This window comes from Protopterus annectens, chromosome 13.part0 (genome assembly GCF_019279795.1).
Source record: "Protopterus annectens isolate FY-2018-M chromosome 13.part0, PAN1.0, whole genome shotgun sequence".
Lineage (NCBI taxonomy): Eukaryota > Metazoa > Chordata > Ceratodontiformes > Protopteridae > Protopterus > Protopterus annectens.
Genome location: NC_056747.1, coordinates 801081563 through 801105449, shown reverse-complemented (window position 1 = coordinate 801105449; position 23887 = coordinate 801081563). Strand labels below are relative to the sequence as shown.

The window sequence follows — 23887 nt, the reverse complement described above, 5'->3', positions numbered from 1 at the left end:
ATTGCCTAGTAAGACAACACAATAATCTGCATGGAAGAGTTTTCTTAGCTACTATAAAAGTGTCCTTACCTGGAAGCTAAGGAGACAAAAGTAAACGTAATACAGTATAACAAGTTTGGTTAGGATCAATACTGCATTTATTAAAAGCACAGTTATGTTATCCAGCCATCACCTTATCATAACTACAGAAGTTTGCATATGCTCACTTATTAATTCATAACTTCAGGAATGACAAGGAGAGCTTTCCCTTAACCATTCTTTGGATGGTTGGTATTCCTGTGGAGAAAGTTACATGCCCTTAAGGTTTGCCACAGCAAGTCCTGCTGTAGCTCGAGGTAATATGCACAGTGTAGTGCTTGCAGATGATGTGAACAGTGGACCAGGGGGCTGCTTTATAGGATGTCACTGGTAAGAACTCGCTTAAAGAAACCTATGGTGCTAGACATGCCCCTAGCGAGTATGATCTTTATTGAGCTGTTTAGGAGCATGGAAGGTGCCCTGAAGGCTTTAGAAGATTGTAGACTCTTATCCGTAGCACAATATAACCCATACAGCTAAGGCTACTGCAGTAATGATCCAAATGATGAACATCTTAACTAAAGAAATGATTTACTTAAAATTACCACAATGCCAAAGCTAAATGACGTTTTCATCTACTGAAATAACTTCAATGAAAGTGAGTTAAACTTGATGCTGTGGATAATGGAAAACATGAGAGAGAAAGATTCCTCTTCCCTCTTTTATGGGTGTTTTTCCTATGTCACAGATGAAAGCAGCTTCTAAAAGAGATGGACCAATACAGTGATAAAACTTTTAAGCTAAAAGACTCCATCAAGTGGTTGCAAAGTACTGCAACATGCTACAGCATGCAGCCCAAAGAGGAGCACAACAAATTAAAATACCTCAAAGCATGCTGTCTTAAAAGCCCTATTTACCAGTTTCATCCATAACATGCAAAAGAGGTCAGTGTAGCATGGCCAAGCTTTATTTATTTATTTTTTTTAATTATGTCTATAAAAGTGCTTGTCCCTTCAGTTCAGATCCTGGCTGGATGTCTTCTGGGAGGTGTCTGTACATCTTCCCTGTTGCAGATTGGCTTTCACTGGGTGCTCAGTTTCCATCCCACAGCCAAAAGACATGCCAAAGTTGAAGGGGCGATTTTCCAAATTGCACGTGTGTGCATATGTGTGTATGTGAACTTGTACCCTGTGATGTGCTGATGCCTCAATCAGGATTGGTTTCTCTACTCTGCATCCACTGAGTGCTGGAATACAGTCAGGCTCACCTGCAACCCCAAAAACTGATTAAACTAACAGAGAATGAATGAATTCTACTTGTGTAAAAAGAATACATTTTACAAATGCAGTTATTTCTTTGAATGTTAAATGCAGAAATACAGACTGACAATAATAATGCAAGCAGGCAAGTGGTACCATGGACTTTATGCAAAGTAGTTGTAAGTTCTACAACAAAGTGGTGAGGATGCTACCCCCTCTCCTCCTAATTGTTCATCTCACAAGATGTGTGCCTATATTTACACACCTCGTTCAGAAGCACCATGCTGTGTTTTTAAATTCTACATATAGTCTTAAACTTGGAAATGTTAATGACGGACTGATCTGCAAAATTGGAAATGGTACTGCCTGTTTGATATATTCCATCCTCATATGAAAAAGTACAACTCAGTCTGCTGGATGCCCTTAGCTTCCCTTTTACATAAATTATGAGTGTTTACTTGGGAGGGATAAGCTCTGACACCACTCTGTAACAAAGAAGAATATCTGAAGCACATGGCAACTGACAAATTAAAGTAACCCAATTAATGTTCATTATGCTTACCTCTTTCCATGTGCGAGTGCTATTTGCTTTTCGGGCTCCATCAACTGCAGCTTGGTATTCACCCAGATGAACCAATGTTGATGCCAAACGGCCAAAATTGGAGACATTGTTGTATAACAGCTTAGCAGCGTCATACATTTTTTCATCATAGCAGCGATCACCAACCTTAAAAATAAGGACATAATAATTAATACAAAATATACCATTTCTGCTACATGAAGTATGCTTTTGTATTTTGGCAAGGCCACTTAACATTGCTCTGTAATATTCAGCAAAATAAAAGTTCACCAAAGCAAATCATCTTTTTCTCATATGAAAAATAACTGTAAAGGGCAACCATAAAATCTTAAAACGATTTCCAACTTAATGGATTGCAATGTAGCTACAGTCGCGCCCTTTTCAGCATAAGTACAAAATTAGAAGTTATGTACTCACCATAACGTTCCATCTATCTGAGAGTGACATTGAGGATGCAACCTGGAGTATAGGATCCGATCTCATCAGATCCGGCAATTCATTCAAAAAGCTTAGGCTCCTCCTAGCTCTCCCCTCTTACCCCATAACCCCTTGCCAAGCCCCTGAACCTCTGATGATTGAGTTTGCCAAAGTACTGACCACAGTATACTAAAAGCATAAATAATAATAAATACTAAAGGGAGGGAGGGGAGGGATGATCGTTGCATCGAATGAAGTCACCTACTCAACGTTGGCGTTATGGTGAGTACACTTAACTTCTATATAAATCTGAAGTCATTCTAAGACTTCATTAACCTGCACAGTGAGGGACTACCTGTCTAAGCTACCTAGAATCTTAGGCCCGTCATGGAACCGCTGAGCCAGCACCTTAGGCCAAAGGAGTCTCTTCCTCTAAAAACAAATGAGAACCTTGTAATGAGAGAGAGTAAAGTATGAGGGCCCAAGTAGCTGCGGCGCAGATATCATCAGAAAACGGGACTTAAAAGGCGGCTGGCGTGAAAATGCCCTGAGCTGATCTGCTGTAGCCCTCTGCCTGCAAGGTCTGCCTGAAGTGTCATATGCCTGCATGCAATAATTAGCAGAGTGACTTAGATAGAGTGACTTTGGGTACTGCTTTGCAAGGTATTTTTAGCAAAGGAGGCGAACAGTGATGGTCAGCTGTCCTGTGTCCTGTCACTGTTATCTTAGCGTAATTGTCTATGAACATCAAGGAATACATTTTACCATTCTGAATTGAATGAATACTTGGGAAAAATAATTAATTGATAATTGAGTATTGATTCAGAAGAGACGGAAGAAAAGATGAAGAAAAGATGGATTGGTCCTGAAAGGACCCTTGAAGGGAAGGCAGAAAGGTAGAAGCGGTTTGACATTTGAAGCCTGAATTCTGTTCCTCAGTCTTCTGAAGATGACCAATGTGATAATGCGAGATAGCTGCTAATGTACTTTAATCGTGGAAGAGCCAGCCTTGATGAAAGAGAGGTCTGTTAGAAAATCAGCACACGCAGATATAGGTGCTGAAAAAAATCAGTTCTCTGTCCTGCCATATTGATCGGTTCCTCCCGTTATACCGAGACTACTGACTACTGTCATGTTGTCTGTCTGAATCCATAGTCCCTATGAAGGAAGCGTGGTGGGGTGCTTGGCAAGCTAGAGCACCGCCCTCATTTCAGAACATTTATATGCAATGAATACTCTTCAGCAGATGGATGTTCCAAGGGAACCACTTGGGGACATCGAGGCGGCTGTCCCTGGGACCGGCTGGGGGGGGCCCCCAACTGCAATGGAGGAGTGCGGATGGGAGCCGCAGGGACCGGGGTCGGATGTCCTCGGCGACAGCCCTTTCCCCATAACGCTGAAAGCCGAGGGGAGCCAGCTTCTCGCCCTTGTAGCCTACTCCCCACGGATCCGGACGCATGGAGATCGAGTCAGAGCCGAAAGCGGATCCGAGAGGAGACCAGTGCTACGCGGACGGAGTCAAGACACACCACCTCCTTCATCCGGAGATCCGACCCCGCCTCGGTAGAGGTCGAGGGGTCGGCACACACATCAAGGATGGGACATGGACGATCCGGAGGTGACTTGAGGTCGGATCCGACCCACCCCACCCCAAATTCGCAATCTGCACGGCGCCGATAGCGTGATATGGGTCGGAGAAGGAGCTAGGGGGACGGGGGTGGGTCGGGTGGCCCGTTGGGGGGCGGTTAGCCTTTATTTTCATTTGCATTTGGATGAATTTCCCTCATCATCCGTCCATATCAGCTTCGGGCCATTGAAAGGGAAAATCTAGAGAGGAGGCCACCGGGCCCAGAGAGAAGCCTCGTGACTGTGACCTCGCTTGCTTTCCTCCTCCCTCCCCAGGAGAGAGAGAACCGAGGGAGGGAGCCGGGAGGAGGAGGAGCTACAGAAGGGAGGGAGGCTTAGATGGAGGAGGCTCGAACTGGAGCTTCTCGAACTGGAAGCCTGGTGCTTCTCCTTTGCCTGCCTCTCCTCTCCTCCTTCTCTCTAACTTTCCCCGCTTCCTTCCTGAGGTTGAGGCCCCAGCCGAGGGGGAGAACTCACAGCAAGGTTGCTGACACAGAGCAGAGTTGCGGCAGTATCTGGGGGTCCGGGCAGTATCTGGGGCCACCCCGACGCCCGTTTTGAGCCCGGGGTCCCTCTCCTGCACAAATGGTACAACCAGAAGACAGGTGTTCAACCCAGAAGACAGGTGTTCAACCCCAAGATGACTGCTCGGGACAGCGGGCCTGCATATTTAAAACAGCCTTAGGGGCCAGTGACATTACACCTATTACCCAAACACACACACACACAAAGGGCCCACGAAAAAAACACCAAAAACCTAAAAAACCACAGAAAAGCCTTAACCACACACAACACTAGACATGTTACACTACAAAACACTAACTATATTAATAACAAAAATTGAGAATTTGACAATTAAAAACAACCACGCCTAGGAGCTCTAGAATTCCTCTAGAATGAAAAGCTGCAAAAAAAATCTGGGGGTCAAGCAAATCTTGGCAAGGGGCTTGGCGAGGGCAGAGCTAGGAGCTCGGAGCCTAAGCTTTTGGAGCCTGCCCTGGGATTGAAGATCGATCCGACACCACAGATCCGGAGCACTCCACAGGTTGCAGACTCAGATTTACATTTACAGGGGCAAGTAAAAACAAAATGCAGGTCAAGAAAAGTATGTGTTTTGGGTAGGTGGGACAGACAAAAAACCTCTCAAAGTTGAAAAACATCCTGCCTATCACTGCATACAAACATGATTTCTTTTTCCAGTGTTTCCAATGTCTTTTTAATCTGTCAAACTTTTAGTCCAGAGATTGGGAGAAGAGATTCTGGGATACTAAGAAGTGTGTGCACAGCACGTTTTCACTCCACTACCATATAAAACTTTCATAGTTTACCGGAAAGTACAGTTGTGTACACTTACCATAAATGTAAATGTTAAGAGTGTCTTCACTGCTGCAGTCATCTTATTTGGGTTATCCCTGCTGGGGTAGTCCTTGGCCAGCCTGAATACCAATGACTTGGTATTTCTGCATTGGTTGCTATCGCTTGAAGACTGACGCCAGTTCGTCTGGCAAGAGTTTCCAGATCTTAAGTGTGTTGACACCAAAGGCTCTTTAGGTACCACTGAAGTTTCCTCATATGCAGTCTGGCATATGGAATAAGGAGTATGCAAGATGCCATGAATCCCAGGGCTTGCAGGGTTTCCCTTGCAGAAAGCTGTGGCCTGGTGGCCAGTTGAGAGAAGTAAGCTGATAGGAAACTTTGTTTCTCTGGTGTTAGGCATGCCATATGGGATGTGTCCAGACTTGCTCCCAGGAAGATTTTCCTTCTGATGGGTACCTGTTTGGACTTCTTTTCACTGCCTGTGTACCTTAAGGAGGTTAGTAGGTCCTTTACAAAGCCCAGATCTTTGAGCAGCTTTTCCTGGCTGTCTGCCTGAATAAGGCAGTCATCTAAGTAGGGATAAATCTGAATATTTCTTTGTCTGCAAAAAGCAATGGCCGAAGCCAGGCATTTTGTGAAAACTCTGGGAGCAGTACACAAGCCAGGCATTTTGTGAAAACTCCGGGAGCAGTACATAAGCCAAAGGGAAGTGTAGAGAACTGAAAGTGTTGAGATCCTGCCCTGAAGCGAAAATATTTTCTGCAGGACTCCCTGATGGGAATGTGGTGGTAGGCCTCTTTTAGGTCCAGGGTGACTAGCCAAGCGTCCTTTGACAGCATGGGTAGCAGCTGCTGGAGGGTGAACATTTTGAATTTTGGGATCACCAGGAAGGTGTTTAAAATGGATAGGTCGAGGATGGGATGCCAGGTGCCCTCTTTTCTGGGTACCAGAAAAATTCTGGAGTAGAAGCCTTGGCCTATCTGCTCTGCAAGAACATGTTCTACTGCACAAGGAAAGCAGGGTATAGATTTGCTTTTGAGCCTCTGCCCACTGATTTGGTGGTAGATCTGGGAGCCCTTTTGGGGTTGGAAGGGTGTGGAAGGAGAATCTGTACCCCTGAGACACAATGTTAAGAACCCATTGGTCCTTAGTAATGGTGTCCCAGGTGCTTGAGTGAAGGGAGAGTTTTCCTCCTAGGGGTATGTGATGGTGGGCAGAGGCGAGGTAGGGAGGGGGTGAGTCATTGTGAGCTTTTGCCATAAGGGGGTGGCTTAGAACTCCCTGGTTTTGAAGTGGAGGCAGTCCACTGCTTAGATCTCTGCAACCCATGGGACTGCTGTCTTGGAGGTCTGTTTCCACTGGGCCTAGGCTGGCCCTGTTTACTAGGTGCAGGAAAGGACCAGTGATTGGAAGGAAAATGTCTGCTGAACCTAGTGGGGCTGTACCTGTATCTTTAACAGTCTGCATAGATTTTGCTTTTTCTTCCATCTTTAACACCTCTTCTGCTTTAGCACCAAATAAGTTATCTTTGTGCAAGGGTGCATCCAACAATTTTGATTTAACATAGTCTGGCAGGGGTTGTTCCTTAAGCCATGCATGTCTTCTAATGACTGCTGCCTTGCAAGAAGCTTCTAGGGCATCAAAACCACAGTGCAAAGGCATTTAGTTACTTGACCAGCAGAGTGCATTAATTCCTGTAAATCTTTAGATTCTGCCCATGCAGGAAAGGAGGAAATTTTTTGTTTAAGAAGTCCCAAGGTATGTTGCTGATATTTAAGCACATGGACCTGACATTTGGGTGTCCTGATAAGCAAGAGTAGCTGAGGTGTATACTTTTTTTACCCCAACTGTCCAGAGCTCTGGAATCCCTGTCTGAGGGGGTGGGATTCTTAGCTGAAGTAGCTTTAATCCCCTTTGGGCCTTGAGTAATGACCTCAGGGTCCATTGTTGGGTTTTAAAGAGATATTTGTGAGAGTCAGGGACTCTGTGGTACCTGTCTGGCTTTCGGGGAGCAGGAGGGAGGGCATCTGGAGTCGAGCTGGATTCAAGGAAGACATCATCTACCACATCTAGGACTGGGAGATGGCTAAGGGCCTGTGCTGTGGAAGGTCCAGGAACTCTGAGTCTCTTTTTAGACTGTGGGTAGTCTTGACTCTCCCATTTGAAATGCTCCCTTAAGGTATGCAGGTTTTCCCCAAAGGAAAGAACCTCTCGGAGAGAGGCTGAAGGAAGAGAGTCTTCTGCATCAGAATCCTCACATGTAGAAAGGGGCTGCATGTCTTCATAGTCAGATGGATCAGATTCATCTGACCCTTGTTCAGTCAAAACTTCTGGAGACAGAACTCTTTCTTTTTGAGGGAGTGGCTTGGCTTCCCCTAATCAGCATGATAAGGTCCTCTGCCATTCTAAGCATTTGTGACTGAAGCAAGGGAGCAGGCACCAAAGAATGGCTAGCAGTTGGTTTATTGGGGGTGGCTCAACCCCTGGGCTTAAGGAACTCGGTTGGTTTAGAAAGAACGGAAGCCATGAAAGGAGTTGGTGGTTTATGTCTGGATTCAGTGATGGAAATGATTTCCTCGGAGGCCGGTAACTGCACAGCAGCTCTGGACCCATCGGAGGCAGAAATGACTGCAGGATCCTTAGACGAAGAAGCGGCATACCGGACTCTGAACGGGTCTCGGTAGAGGCCTGCGAATTAACAGAAGCAGGCATCAGGGGCTGCGAAAATGCCTCACTGAATTCCAGAGGACTGACTACCAGCTTGGCAGTAGTGTCGTCTGAAGGTTTAGTCCTGTGCGGTCCTGTCTGTCTTTATCTTTTATGTTTTTTTGGAAGGTCTGCTGTCGGATGGCTTACGGAAGCCATATCGGAATTCGAGGATTGTAAAAGGAAATATCTGGCTACAATAAGGGTACGACAATGAATAGTTCTGGCGTTAAAGCACAGAACTGACAACAAGGGTCGTTGAGGTCTGGGCCTAGACAAGTGACATAGTAGGAGTGGAAGCCCCAGTGTGATATTTGCTTTCCACAGGCGAGACCATTAACTTTTTCTGACATCGGTTAGTGCAAGAAAAAAGGATCCCCAACAGGGTACTTAGCTTTTGAAAACTTCAACTTCAATTTGGAAACAAAACTCAGGTAGCGGCCGACTAAGTCTCTGGTATTCAGGCCGGCCGAGGGTTACCCCAGCAAGGATAACCCAAATGTGATGACTGCAACAGTAAAACATGAAGAACTTCCTGATGCATTTTAACTACTTGCTTGAATGAAGGCCACTTGATAAGTTGGCAGTTTTTACTCAGATCTACAAATTCAAGGCCTACAGTACAAAGAAAGGTTACCTGCACTGCTGAACAAATAACTGAAGTCAATTTCATTTTTTTTTTTGCACGAGTGCATCCCTGAACCTGGTACATTAGTGGGGTGGGGGGTGGACAAGGGTTCAGAGTCCCTGTAAATGTTCATGCTGTCTAGCCCATGTTCAGGATGATTTTCAGCTCTGTTAGCATTTTTTTTTGAGGGGAGGGGGTTACCTATGTGTAAACTGAACAAGTAACATTCTAACATCTTTAACCAAATGCATAACAGGTAAAGGATTCCTCTCAACGTTTTAAAGTAAACCTTGGCTCTAGGTGATTGCCATTGTTGAAGTAACACCTGACCCCATAGGCAAAAATGGGAAAAGGTGTTGTGTATGGAAGGATGGATGAAAAGTTATGCAGGTAGACAGTGTGCTAAGCAGCAGATCCATGTAAAGTTTTATCTGGTATTACCTTACAGAAGTCATCATGCCCACCCACATCAATGTGTGCTTGTATTCCCTCAGTTCTTAATCTACCACAAGATTATTTTCTTACCTAACAAGACAATATCACTAAGACTAAGTGACAAAATTGTACATGTACTTATTTGTTAACTAGGGTACAGTACTGATCAATACTGACCAATTTCAGTCTCAGCCCAGGAATGTACAGATGACAAACAAGAATCTTTAACTGAAGGTCTAAGTGGGAATGCTTCTCTGAGACATAAAAGTCTGGCAAAATGTTTTTGTAAGGCTATTATTATCCTACCCTACATGGAAAGTAGGAAAAGAATTCTGAAGCACAGGCTAAAACAGACCAGACCACTACCAGATGATGCTTCAGACAAACCAAAATCTAAAACATGATTTTGTTGCAAAAAAGAAAAGCAATTATTCTTAGCTACATGAGTCTTATGTGGAAGGATATGGTACTGGTTCTAAAATATCAAAAAATCATTTGATAACTTACAGATGTCTAACTCTATTATGAAACAAGAAAAATAAATGTTTAACATTTCCCCAACGACAACCAGGAATATCAAACAAGAGGCAAACATTAATACAGCCTGGATTCCACAAGAACACAGTCAGGCAAATCAGTGTATAATATAGATTTAATTCACAAAATACTAAAAACAATAAAAGTTCATAAAAGTATATGATGTGCTACAGGTGAAGCGCTTTCATCCACTCCCACTGTGGACTTGATCAGAACATGTAGCACTACAATCTGTTTAAGTACATTTTTGGCGCCAATGGGTTTATTCAAAAAATTAAGCTATATGCTGCCAGAATACCTTTGTGAACGGCTGCATAACTAAACTTCTACATTAATTCTGACAAATCACAAACCTTTCATATATACTCACACATAATAACAATATAAGTCAATCAGTGGTGTTAAAAGTGGGTATAAAACTGATGTGCACCCTACAACTAGATTACTAAATCCAGAATCTCATGCCCTAGCTACTAATATGGGCTTAACAGGAATATTGTCATTTAATCCTGGGGGGGGGGGGGTCATAGCATCAAGCAGCAACTGCCACTTTACTTTCTTCTGTCCCAACATAGCCTTTATATCACCACCTCTGGGATTTTCCCTAACTTAAATTTGGCATTTTAGAACAAAACAATTTAAAACTATGATTTACTCCCTAGGGAAGAAATTGGGAGTTATTAAAGGTATTAAGCTAGACAATGCGTATTTGCACAGATGTTTACAACTTAAAATTGTGCCAGTAGGTTTGAGGTTTTTTAAAGCGCCAATGGGTATACATTTAAACGAATAAATATGCATTGTTTGACAACTTTGGTTTTGAGTACATGAAACTACTTATAAAGCATATTGATGAAATGCTATGTCATCTATTAGATGAGGTGGAGAAACTGAATGTTGCCATAGTTAATGATTTGTTGTTTACTCAATGGCATAAATTGTATAATAAACAGTTTGATATTGTTAACATTAAGACTGAGAAAATATACAAGTAGTGTAAAAATTACAGAGGGCTTTGGAGCAATACAGACTTCATAAGGTTTATGGATGGGGGGAAATTGGCAGTGGAAACAAATGTCAACAGGAACAGTACCAATACGAGAAAGACTATGAGTGACCCCTATCTAGATATAATAGTAATAGAACAGGAAGTAATGGACCAAATGTTCGAAAGGGTTGGTCACACCAGAATTTCCCCCTAGTCGAAAAAAGATTGGAACAGGGATCAGGGGGGATCTTACAGACCGTTCTGGAACAGAACCAACCCAAAATGGGTTGACCAGAAGGGGCAATGGAAACAGCCCAGATGAATGACAACGGAAGAGTGGTTCCTAATATTATCGACGGGGTAGTACATAGTCTATGTAATTTTAACATTTACAGTTATACTAATTTCAAGTTGGAATAACCGCATTTTAGGTTATTATCTACAGGTATGAAGTACATACCTAAGACATCTTTTAATGCTGTAGACACCTTGATGGAATTTAAGCTTTTGAGGAAGCTTAATTTAGCTGTATTCTTTAATGAAAGAACCCCCAAAAAAGGTAGTGAGGCATGTAACAGGAAAAATAGCACATTAAGAAAAAGAAGTACATTTGTTCCCCCCACATACCCTAGCATTGTTATATATGAAAAAGTAGTTACTAGAGAAATATATATGATGCAACAAAACCTTAAGGGTAAGTTAGAAATAACTTGACTGTGGAATAACGAAGTTTTGCAGCAACTTAATGTGACCATAAAATCAGGGTCATGAAACCTAATAAATGTGGAGGAGTGGTAATTTACGATTCTATGGAGTATATGAACAAAATGTATGAGATTTTACATCAGACTGTTAATTACAAAGTAGTATCTATTAAAGAGATAAACATTGCGTACAAGCATCTAGATATGTAGTTGGAAGAATATCATTTGGAGAATAGAATTAGTACTGAAATTTACAATTTCATGAGAGTTGAGTTTCTCATATTAGCTACTATAGTGGGCATTCCCAAGATACGCAAGAATATAAAACAATCCCCCCTTCCAGTCCAAGACATTTCCTATAGGTGTAGTGATCAACAGGAGACTTGAAACACATATATGATAGAGTCCCACATATTATAAAAGATTCTTGGGATTTTTTGAGTAGATTAACAACTAATTTATGGACAAGGGAGCTTATATACATCACAATAGAAGTGGTTGATCTTTTCTCATGTATTCTCAAGCAAGAAGGTTTGGCTGCCTTTTGTAACAGTATTAGAAGTATGGTGGTATGGAATGGGACAGTGTCAGCCTCATTGTAGAATGTATGTCTATTGTATTGGACCATAATTATATCTTCTATGAAGGAGAACATTGTAGGCAGACCAGAGGGGTAGCAATGGGAGTCACTCCCATCTTTGCCAACCTGGTTATGCTTGATTGGGAAGACAAACGTGCTTATGAGCGAGTTTTTTGGTAGTATTAGATACTATACTCGCTTTTTGGACAATATTTTCATCCTATGGGATGATTCCCTGGACAGATTTAACCAACTTACTGAATATTTAAATAACACCAGTACATATTTAAAATTTACCTATAATTATAATACTGATAGTATAGCTTATCTGGACACCCTTGTTAGCCACAGACCCACCGGTTTTAAGTCATGTATCCATAGGAAGGATACAATCAGTAATGCCTACTTGGAATATTCAAGTTATCATCCAAGAGGCTTAGTGAAGAAAATATTAAAAGGGCAGTGTATTAGAGCTGCCAGAATGACTTCACAATATGAGGACATGGTGCGAGAGATTTACTTTATAGGAAGTATGTTTAGTGAAAGGGGATACCCTAAAGGATTAATAAATGACATCACTAGATATGTTATAAGTGAATGTGGAGGTAAATACAAACCTTTATTAGGCACGGGAATGTTACACATCCCGCCTCAAAGTACAACAGCTGTTGACAGTGAAGTACATTTTAACCGTGCTTGTATATTACAGCATGGCCCTTATGTAAAACAAATTAAAAAAGTCATTACACACAACTGGAATATTCTTACGGCTGATGAGAATATTACACAACTTGTGGGGGAGACACCAGTTTTCGTTTATAAGACTGGACAGAATATAAAGAGTAGACTGGAAAGATGTGGGGAGATAACTAGGATGAACAATAGAAACTGTCATACTAGGAAGTGTGGGGCATGTGGACAATGCCATGCTATATTAGAGGATGACAAGATAGTTTTGGGAAACATTAGTAATACTACGGTCACATTTAAAATAGGGAATTGTAATACTAAACATGTAATATATTTAGCCAAATGCATAGTATATGTTCCGGATATTAAGTGGGAAAAACTGATAGGTGCCTCAAGAATAGGATCTACGATCATTTCTATAGGATTAGGAAACAGGATAAAAATAATGCCTTATATAGGCACATAGAGAAGTGGGGGAATAGCCATAGTTTTAAATTTGGTATTTTAAAACAAGTTAGGGAAAATCCCAGAGGTGGTGATATAAAGGCTATATTGAGACAGAAGGAAGTAAAGTGGCAGTTGGCTGCTTGATGCTAAGACCCACCCCCCATCAGTTTTATACCACTTTTACCACCACTGATTGATATATATTGTTATTATGTGAGAGTATATATGAAATGTTTGTGATGATTTGTCAGAATTAATGTATGAGTTTAGTTATGCAGTTGTACGCAAAGGTATTCAGGCAGCATATAGCTTTAATTTTTTGAATAAACCCATTGGCACCAAAAATGTTGTACTTAAAACAGATTGTAGTGCTATATGTTCTGATGAAGTCCACAGTGGGAGTGGATGAAAGCGCTTAACCTGTAGCAAATCGTATAATTTTATGAACTTTTACTGTTTTTAGTGTTTTTTTAGTATTTTGTGGATTAAATCTATATTATATACCGATTGCCTGACTGCGTTCTTGTGGAATCCAGGCTGTTTGCCTCTATTATGAAGCAATCATATGTGCAAATAAACTACTACAGGTTTGTTTGCACAATTTTACCCTCGCTGACAAAAGTTCCAGCAGATTGGAGGAAGCAGTGGATCCTTCATCATTACTAATGTAAACCAATACTAAAGTGATTGTAAAGATTTTACTAGTATCATGTGCACCTGACCTCTTTGCTTTTACATCCTTTGAAGGGATGGGAAATACTGGCAATGGTCCCCACACAAAGGGGGTGGGGGGATCTCGGAAGGGTAATTTTTCTTCCTGTGTTTAGGAACAGTACTAAGGAATCTTTGTGCTGGAAAGAGAGACAAGTTAAACACTAGCATTCCAAAACGCTAGAATAGAGAGCTTGTCTTTTGAGGAATTCTGACCAGACTGGATTCAGTTAAAAAATCTGTATGATTTCTTGGAAAAGGGAGAACTTTACCCTGTTAAAGTACTAAAGGGTGGTTGGACGTGCTGGCTGTCAGCATCTGGAAAAGATTATACAGACTAGTTGAAATGCTTAAAGGGCCAGCCTGAAAGCTAAAAGAACAGATGGGTTTATTGTAGTGCAGTTTTCTTAGAAGGGGACCACAGCCCACATGCACTCAAGATGTCTATGCACACTCCTTTCCCCTCTAGAAGGGCACTGATCATGAAGCACTAAATACACAAGTTTCATCATTTTTGGTAAGCTCCATGAAGGTCAAAGACCATCATAATGCTCCAAGATCATAGAGCAGACATTCATGCCAAACCCAATATCTAAAGACTTCTTGAACAATTCTAGTGAATTACATTCCCTTACTTGTAATGGTAGCCCTGTTTATTCATTATGAAGTGTATGGTATGCTAGGGACAATCTGCCATGTGACCATTGATAAATACAGTTAACTAAGCATTCATGATATGTGATTGTCCTGCACTCCATAATTCTATTTAACAAATTTTCTTTGAAGACATTCCAATATGGAGAGGTTACTTCTTGTATATGTGCAAAATAATGAATTGTATTCAAGTATTGCTTTAATATACATTGTAAATAGGACTGCAACAGATCTGGTACAGAAATAATTCTCAGGAGGTAATGCAAAACACACATGGCATTTGGGTTAACAGCACATGCATTTTTTTAAGTTAAAACTAATTTATACATTAAGAGCTCTGTATTTAATCACTTCCTGAACAAAATGATCTCCCAAAATAAAGGGCTGTTCAGGTGTGAAATCACCAAAATTCATAACGTCACTTGTACATGGACTGATGCCAAGACCCATTTATTTAACCATTGAAATAGTCTGGACACAGATGAATTGAAAATAAGTGATAAAGATGTTAAGAATGCTCCAATTTTACTGCCATCAGCATTTTTAGACAGCCAAGAAGTGTTACTTATAGGCAAACATAAAAATACAAAGCTGAACAGTACAGGGCAGGCCTAAGAGGGCTACTTATGGAATACCAACAGCAATCTCTGAACATATTGAAAAGCAGCCCTGAACTTTAACACATTGACATCTAATTACTGCATGAGGCAAGATGCACAAAAAAATCTACACTTCCCTTACAGTTTCATAAAATCCAATGAAACTAGTCAAAGTTGTTTTCCTCTTGAAACCACATTTATAATCAACAAGTGACCGTATATTCTCATGGATATTCAGAAGTTAAAAGAAATACTTCTGAAATCAATTGCCCATAAGTGATATCAGACAGTGGTACAACACTAGCCAGCCTTCATGAATCAGGAACAATACTAGTCACTAACACTATTAAATAATGAGGTTAAGTAGTGGCCAGAGACTATAAATGGAACAACCTGGTAGATTCAGGGCTAGCACCACTGTTCCTTTTAACCACATTTACTGTAGATTTCACCACATCCTGGAGTAAGCGATTCATCTGGGATTAGAATTACACCAATTACTACAGTATTTGAAGAAACTAAGGTGGCAAAGTAGTCATTTAAAAAGTCAGCTATTTTAGAAGAATTACAAAGAATCACACCCGATAAAGAATAGGCCTGAGTCTATTGTTAGCATTGTTGATATTGCTGACAACTATAAAACTTTTAAGATCAGTATTCTTAGTCAGGGGCTGTTCATAAGCAGTTTTAGATGTCTTAAATTTGATTACTCTACATTTTTTTTCTTTAAGGAGCTTAAACCAAATTATTTAAATAATTTGTGAAACTTTTTTCTCATTACTAATTAGATTAGTTTCCTTTTCCAACATGATGGTGAAAATCCCCTTTTTTGACTTCCATTTATTACTATGTTGAGATCCTCGTATTGTATTTATTTTAAGATGTATACATTTATAGATATAGTAGGAAATGTTATTCCCATGTTCAAAAATGGGAAAATGGGTTGTGGATGGATAGGGAATGTTACTGTTTTCTATGGTTTTCATACTTTTTTACATGTCTTACACTGTGCGACTGTTTAGTCACTGTGTGTACAATTTTAATTCGCGTGACTGCTTCTGTTTACTTATTTACACACTGAATTTCACAGAAGTAGTTGATCAACTGTATATTTGATTTAAATGGTTAAGCCTACCAATTTTATAACAGTGGTACTAGTTTTAATATCAATGGCTCTTTAATAATATGGATCTGTGTCAGCTGTTGAGACATAAAAGAAATTATGTAAGTTACTTGGTATTCTGATGAAGTCCCAGGTTAGGGATGAAAGCTCTAAATCTTGTTTTGAATAAATGTTTTTATTTGCACTGGTGAAGTGAGGAAATGCTGTACAGTAATGACACCTTAGCTTGCTTACTTCTTTTTATCAATGAGGCTAAATCCTCTGGTGCAGTCCAAACAGCAGGAAGATGTAACTAAGGAACAAAGTAGTATGCTACAAGTTTACCAAAGTCTAGCTTAAAACAGAGGATTTGTCAGGAGTAAATAATCAAATGACACCAGCATTCACATAAACCTATACCCTTCCACAACTAAGGAAGGACATGAGTAGTTTGTTCAAAGGCTTGTGCAGCTATTTTTAAGGCTATTAGATCACAATTTTTCAGCAGACAATAATAATCTGCTTACATGTAATGTCCTGTCTGTGCCTTACTGCTACTTGGATTTACATGAAGTAGTTTGCTCAAAATTCATTTGTAACTACCCGGACTTACCCCTGTTAAGGAGCACCTGCCCGGCCTCACAGCCTTCCTGAAACATCAAATGCGGTCAGGCAATGTGTATACTAAGCAGGCCATTACAAAGACTTTCACTGCATCTGTGATAACTTAAGCATCACCCCATTCACTAAAACAAAAACAGACTACATGATTCAATGCAACCAAACAAACCTCATTTAGTATTATCCCTTTTTTGGCATATTTAATATGACCTGAAGTTAATTAAAATAAAGCATCACATTCTACTCACTTGTTGGATATGAGCATTGTTAGGTCCATTGATAAATTCTTCCAACTCAGCGAGTCTGTTGGTTTTAGCCAGAGCAAAAATTAGTTCCGTTTCCACATAGGATTCTCGAGCCTTTTTACGTGCCATTTGAAGGTATTTCACTAACTCTTCCCAATTTCCTATAATAAAAAGAAGGCGGTCAGTTAAGATCTTAACATGGTACTTTGTCAAAAAGTGTTCTTTTTTTTTTTGCAGATACATGCCAAAAAATATTAATTTACCACTAATACTGTAAATATTTCCAAGTTCCAGCACTCAGTATCAATCGAAAATACAATCTATGAAAAATATTCATAAAAATTTGAATAAGTTTATAGAGAGAGTCATAAGAGGTTATCAATATAGCAATGGCTTTTGCAAAGGTATGAACACAGTAGGAGATTTGCTGCTATAGCAGGCATCTTTATCAGATATCACATTTCAAGCAAAAGCACTGGTTGCAAATATTATTATACATTATAAACTGGGTGGCACCATCTCTCCAATATCGTAGTCAATTGTGTAAGACACTCTTACCTGTGAATATAAACGACGTGGCACAGGTCTCTTATAGTTAGCTAAACTTACTACATCAACAACTTCAAAACAGGCAGTGAAAGGCAGGTGGTTTAGTAACACTATGCCCAAGGTATGAAAGATCTACTGCTATAGTGAGTAACAAATTATTTAACTTATTTTGTTTTTAGATACATTACAGCATGAAACTCTAAATTACTTAAATTATTTGACAGAGTCCCAAGAAGTAACAGAAAGAATGAGAGAGAGAAAAACAGACAGCAATCAAATAAACCATCTGCCTTAGGTCAGAATACTCTAAGAACTTGATAAAGAAAACTTCCATCTACAAAGATTTCCTAAACTGCAAATAATGCACTGCATGTCTTTTTGTCCTATTCAACAGTTATGAAAACCTTGATTCTATACAAAGTAGTGCAGTCCACTCAAAGTAACAACTGGCAGGTCTCCAGACATCTCATCAGTGTAGCAGCTTTTCAGCTTTGGTTTCTATTCTGGGGTATGAAATCGACAGAGGAATCAATTCAAATGCAATTTAAATTTTAAATTGATGCGATTTTTAAAATAAACAAACAAACCTTGCTCTTCAAGATTATCCTAGCCCTACAAGAGATAAGAGTTACACTGTTTTTGCAAATGTTACTGCTACAATATAAAATGTGGCTTCTAGGACAGCCACTTACTTTTAGGTAGCTGAGGGCTCAAAAGCAGCAGAAAAGACTTCTGAACATAACTGTAATCCCCAGAGAGGTGCACTTGTAAGTTCCACTGAAAACATAAAAAGTCCTATGGTTTCTACAGTCCAAACCCTAACAAACACACAATAGTCCATCTCACCCTTCACCAGATCTTGTTTGCTGCTCACCCAGACCAAGGAAGGCTGGTACAAAACTGTACTATGTCCGTGTTTGGAGAATGTATGCATGGAGCTCCATGTAGCAGCTTCTAGAATTTCCATGAGCTGTCTTCCATGAGAGAAATTGCAAGTCAACTGAAGCTGCTGGCTCAAATGTTGTATCTAGCTGAAATAGCAGATGCATGTATCTTTATGGAAGAATATGAGAGGCCGTTCTTTAACATATCTGCCAAATATTCCAAGATAAGTGGGATGTTCAGCAATGAAGCATCATGTCCCTTGCTGGTATTCCAATTGCTGTATCTTTTCCACTTTGCTAAGTAAACCTTTCTGGTGGATGGTCTTCGAGCTTCTGTTAGGATCCGCTGAACTTCCTTAGAGAGAGATAAGCTGAAGTTATTTAAGGGATCTCCCAAGCTGTTAGCTGCAGTGTCTGAAGGTTTGGATGCAGTGTTTCGAAATTGTGTTGAGTCAAAAGTAGAGGCCACTGAGGGAGGGCCCACCTCCTGGTGTGACATATGCTCCGTAGTAGTGGGTACCAGTGTTGTCTTGGCCAATCCGGAGCTATTATGATTCCCTTGGGCTTCTCTGCTTTGATCTTTAGTAGTACTGAGGTCATCAGTGGCAGAGGTGGGAATGCATAGATTGCTAGGGAGTTCCAGTTGAATGAGAGGGCATCTATTTTCCAAGCTTTTGGATGGTATGTCCTTGTGCAAAATTTTGGTAGAAGATGGTTGAGGTGAGAGGCAAATAGGTCCACTTCTGGCTTGCCCCATGTCAAAGTGAGTTGTCTGAAGGCCTTCGGATGTAACCTCCACTTGTGTGGATCTGTGAAATTCCTGCTTAGGCTGTCCGCCAACACATTGTCTTTTCCTGGAACAAACTGGGATTGTAACTGGATGTTTAGGCTCAGTGATTTCTCCCAAAGCTGCATTGTCAGTCTGCAAAGGGGGTAAGAGTGGGTGCCCCCCTGCTTGTTTATGTACCACATCACAGTGGTGTTGTCTGTCCGTATCATTAAATGGCCTTAGTTGGTGTTGAAAAGCCTCGATGGCATGCATTACTGCCAGCATTTCCTTTTGGTTTATATGCAGATGTGTTTCCTTTGGAGACCATTGTCCTTGTATACACCTGCCTTCCATGTGCGCCCCCCCATCCAAGGTCTGAGGCGTCTGTAGTCATGGTCTGTGTTATCTGTGGTTTTTTGAATGACATACCTGTGTTTGCCTGGCTCACCGAGGCCCACCATAGGAATTCCTTTTGTAGGCATGAAATGAGTGGTATGATTGTCTCCAAGTTGTTGCTGTGTTGAGACCAAATGCTTTTTAGGTACCATTGAAGCTTTCGCATGTGTAGTTTTGCTAATGGAACCAGTAGAATGCAGGATGCCATGTAACCCAGGGCCTGTAGGAATCTCCTTGCAGTCATCTGGGTGAGTTTTGCTAAACCTTTGAAGTAATGAGTTAACTTCTCTTGCTTGTCTTCTGTCAGGTAAGCCATCTGACAGGCTGTGTCTAGTTTGGCTCCTAAGAAGATTATTTGCTGGGATGGCTGCAGTCTTGACTTTTGGAAGTTGACTGTGTATCCCAGAGCTTGAAGTAATCGTATGACATAATCCAGGTTTCTTGTCAACATCAATTTGTTGTCCGCTAGTATGAGGCAGTCGTCCAGGTACGGGTAAATTTGTATACCCTGGAGCCTGCAATGAGCAATTACTGAAGCCAGGCATTTTGTAAATACTCTGGGTGCAGTAGATAAGCCAAATGGCAATGCTGAGAATTGATAATGCTCTGGCCCTGCAAGAAATCTGAGGTATCTTCTGCAGCAGTGTCTGATAGGGACATGCAGGTATGCCTCCTTCAGGTCCAGAGTAATCAGCCACGACTCCTTGCCCAGCATGGGAAGGAGTTGCTGTAGAGTCAGCATTTTGAACTTTGGTACTATGAGAAAGGTGTTTAATGCGGACAAGTCCAGTATTGGTCTCCATTGAGATTCTTTTCTTGGAACAAGCAACAGTCTTGAGTAAAACCCCTGTTCTTGTTCTTGTTGTGGAACTCTTTCTATTGCTTTCATTCGAGACAGCAGAGTGATTTGTTTGATAGCCTCTGCCCTTTGATTTTGTGGTAGGTTTGGCATGTCTTGTTTTCTTGGTAAGGTATGAAAATGAAACCTGTACCCTCGGTCTACAATGTCCAAAATCCATTTGTCCTTTGTCAGTCTGTGCCAGTTTTCTGCAAACAGAGATAATTTCCCACCCAAGGGAGCTTCTAGTTGTTCCCTGGTAGGCGGTAGCAGTGGAAAGTCATTGAGATTGTGGTTGTTGGGCAGGTGAAACCCCTGCGTCACTTCTTTGGTTTCCTGGCTGCCATTGTTGTCCCCTGTAAGGGCCTCTGTATTTGCCTCTTCCTCAGCCACGTCTGTTCTTACCCCTTTGAAACTTTTCTGGATTAGGAAAGGATCAGTTTTTGAAGGCCAATTCCTACTGAATCTGGGGGTTGAACCTGGAGGAAATCTTTCACAGTCTGAACTGATTTTGCTTTTTCTTGATGGTCTTTAACACATCCTTAGCATTTGCACCAAAAGCTTGTTCTTTTCCAGAGGTGCATCCAGAAGTTTTGCTTTTACATGATCTGGTAGAGGTTGATCTTTTAACCAAGCATGTCTATGAATCACTGCCCCTGTCATAGCTGCCCTACATGAAGCTTCCAGTGCATCATATCCACACTGCAGGAAGTGATTGCTTACTTGCCGAGTGTTATGTACAGCTTCCTGCAAAGTCTTCCTGTCTAAAGGATCAGGAGAAGCTAATGTTTTTTTGTAAATCTTCTAAGAGATAATCCTGATATTGTAACATATGAAAAAGGCAATTTAAAGCTCTCATAGATAAGGTAGTGGATGTGTAAACCTTTTTGCCCCATCTCTAATGACCTTGCTTCCCTGTTGGAGGACAAAGGATTTTTTGAGGTGGAGGCTGAAACTCCTTTAGGCCCCTGTGAAATAGTTTCCAAATCAGCAGAATGGGCCCTGAATAAATGGGAATGAGTTTCTGGGACCCTGTAATACCTGTCTGGCTTGGCTGGAGCAGGAGGAAGAGAATCAGGGGTAGCACTAGAGTCAGAATACAAATCATCCAGAACATAAAGTACAGGAGGAATAGCTAAGGGCCTGTGCTGAGGCTTCTTAAAGAAAGTCCTGAGGCGTTTCCTAGAATCAGAATATTCCTGACCCTGCCACTTGAAAAGTTCCCTCATGGTGTGCAGAACTTCCCCAAAAGAAATATCCTCAGGAGGGAGGCCAAGGGATGGAATCTTCTGCATCCGAGTCCTCATAAGTCTGGAAGAGCTCTTCCTGGCTATCAGAGTGGACAGAGCCCTCAGAGTCTTCATCTGAAGGAGTAGGGTCAGAGGGTTCAACCAGGGGCCTTTTATCAGGAGGAGGCTGGGATGCTCTCTCAGGATGGGACTGTGAACCTCTAATCATGGAAATTAAATCAGCCGCCATGGACATAATTTGTGTCTCTGGAGTCGGCTGAGGTAAGGATTTAGAAGTAATATGCTTAGTTTTGCTGGCTGCCTTAGCCCTAGTGTAGGCCTTAATAGACATGGCCATAGGAGGCCTGGCAACTCCACGTGCAGGAGTGACCTTGTCTACAGCAATGGTTTCGGGCATTTCCTCGGTTTCGGTATCCGGAGGAAAGTCTATAACTGGCGGAGTTATGTCTGGAATCGGAGTCATCGGTAATGCGGTGTCTCCGGTTCGGAGCGGTGGAGAGACCGTCTCAGAGGGAACCGGAGCACTCACGCTAGGTTTTGGCGTGGAGTCGGTGGTAGACGCGGGCCGAGGATGTCGGTCCCGGTCTTTTCGCTTTTTGGGTGTTTGCGATGTCGGAAGATCCGACGGCATGGTGTAGGCAAATTTATCGCCGAAAAAATCTTCAGCGAACTCCGCCCGGCGCCTGAGAGTGCGCTTGTTGAAGCGAGCACAGGCTACACAGGCCGAGACGTCGTGGTCTGGGCCCAGGCAAGGGAGGCAGTAAGAGTGGAAATCCTTATGAGATATTTGTTTACCACAAAAAAGACAATTGTTAACTTTTTCAGTAATTTCTGACATCGGCTGAGGCAAGAAAAGGTCCCCAACGGGGTACTTAGCTTTTTTCGATGACTTCGGTATCGTAGAATACAGGAGCTGACCGACTGGCACTTGCGGACTGCTTCTGCTTCGGGCACCGCGGCAAGAAAGACTGAAGAAAATGGCGTCGGCTAATGCTTATGTACTCCAGCCGCTCTGACGTCGGAGAGAAATGCGACATCAGCCGACGTCGGACCCAGACTTTGGAATCCGGCCGACCGAGGGCTGCCTGAGGCAGGACAACCCACATGTTATGACTGCAGTTGTATTCTTGAAGGACATCAACCAATACTAACGGGTCTCCAACCAAGGGCAACCCAAATTATTACTTCCAGATATTCCAGGATGGGGGCAGGTGGGCGGATTGGTAAAAAAGAAGGGTGAGATGGACTACCAACATGGAACGTTATGGTGATTACATAACTTCTTAATGTTAGGTAGCCCGATCTCACCTTCATTTTTACATATGGGACAGCATCCCTAGCACCTTATTCTTGGGTGGCTCATTGGAAAATACCCTTGAGCACCGTGGAGCCAAAGGATGCTCTACCCCTGGATGCCAAATCCACTTTGTAATGTGTAATAAAAGCATGAGGGATAGCCCACGTAGCTGCTGCACAATTACCATCAAGTGGTACCCTGACATGAAAGGCTGCAGAGGTAGACAGCGACCTGGAAGAATGAGCGTTGATCCTGTAGGGTAAAGGTTTGCCCTCTGAGCTATAAAGGCTATACAACTGGAAATCCAATAAGATAGTGTCACCTTAGAAACTGGCAAGTCCAATCTAGTCAGAAAAGAAAATGAATAATTGATCTGATTTCCTGAAAGCCTTAGTCCGCTGTAGATAAAAACATAGTGGTCTATGAACGTCTAGCTGATGAAAACGGTACTCAGCTGCATTACAGTGGTTAGGGAAGAAAACTGGGAGTTCTATTGATTGGTTTAAGGTAGCATTAAAAGAAACTTTGGGGACAAAGTAGGGATTAGTACGTAATGACACCCTGTCTGAGAAAACTCAAATACAGTGGCTTAATAGACAAGGCCTGTAGCTCTGATAACCATCCAGCTAATGTGATAGCTACCAAAAACAAGGTCTTCCAAGACAAAAATTTTAGAGAAGACGAGTGGGAAGGTTCAAAGGGGGAATAAGTCAATTTGGACAACACAAAATTTAAATCCCAAGAAGCCACTGGTTCTTGCAGAGGTGGTCTCAATAGAGTGGCCCCTTTCAAACAAGGCTTGCATAGCTTATGAGACACTAAATTGGTATCGGGAAAACCTAAGTGAAAAATGAGAAATTGCTGCCAGCTGGACTCTGATAGTGGCAGCGGCAGATCCTTGCTGAAAAAGCTCAGAAAGAAAATCCAGAATCACAGGGACAGGAGCAGTGTATGGATCTACATTCACTCTCTGTTCCCAAATAGAAAATCTTTTCCATTTACTGCCATACATCCTCCTAGTTGAAGGTTTATGGGAGGAC

The 23887-nt window shown here is 41.6% G+C and overlaps 1 protein-coding gene across 1 annotated transcript in view; it reads right to left on the bottom strand.

Annotated features, from left to right (window-relative positions):
* The window catches only part of CLTC (clathrin heavy chain), a 2794584-nt gene that overhangs the window by 836426 nt on the left and 1934271 nt on the right, over positions 1 to 23887 (bottom strand). The window contains exons 23-24 of the mRNA XM_044054892.1: positions 16868 to 17025; positions 1840 to 2004 (exon numbers count right to left, since the gene is read on the bottom strand). Coding sequence (XP_043910827.1) covers positions 1840 to 2004; positions 16868 to 17025 — 323 coding nt within the window. The remainder of the gene's footprint in view (positions 1 to 1839; positions 2005 to 16867; positions 17026 to 23887) is intronic.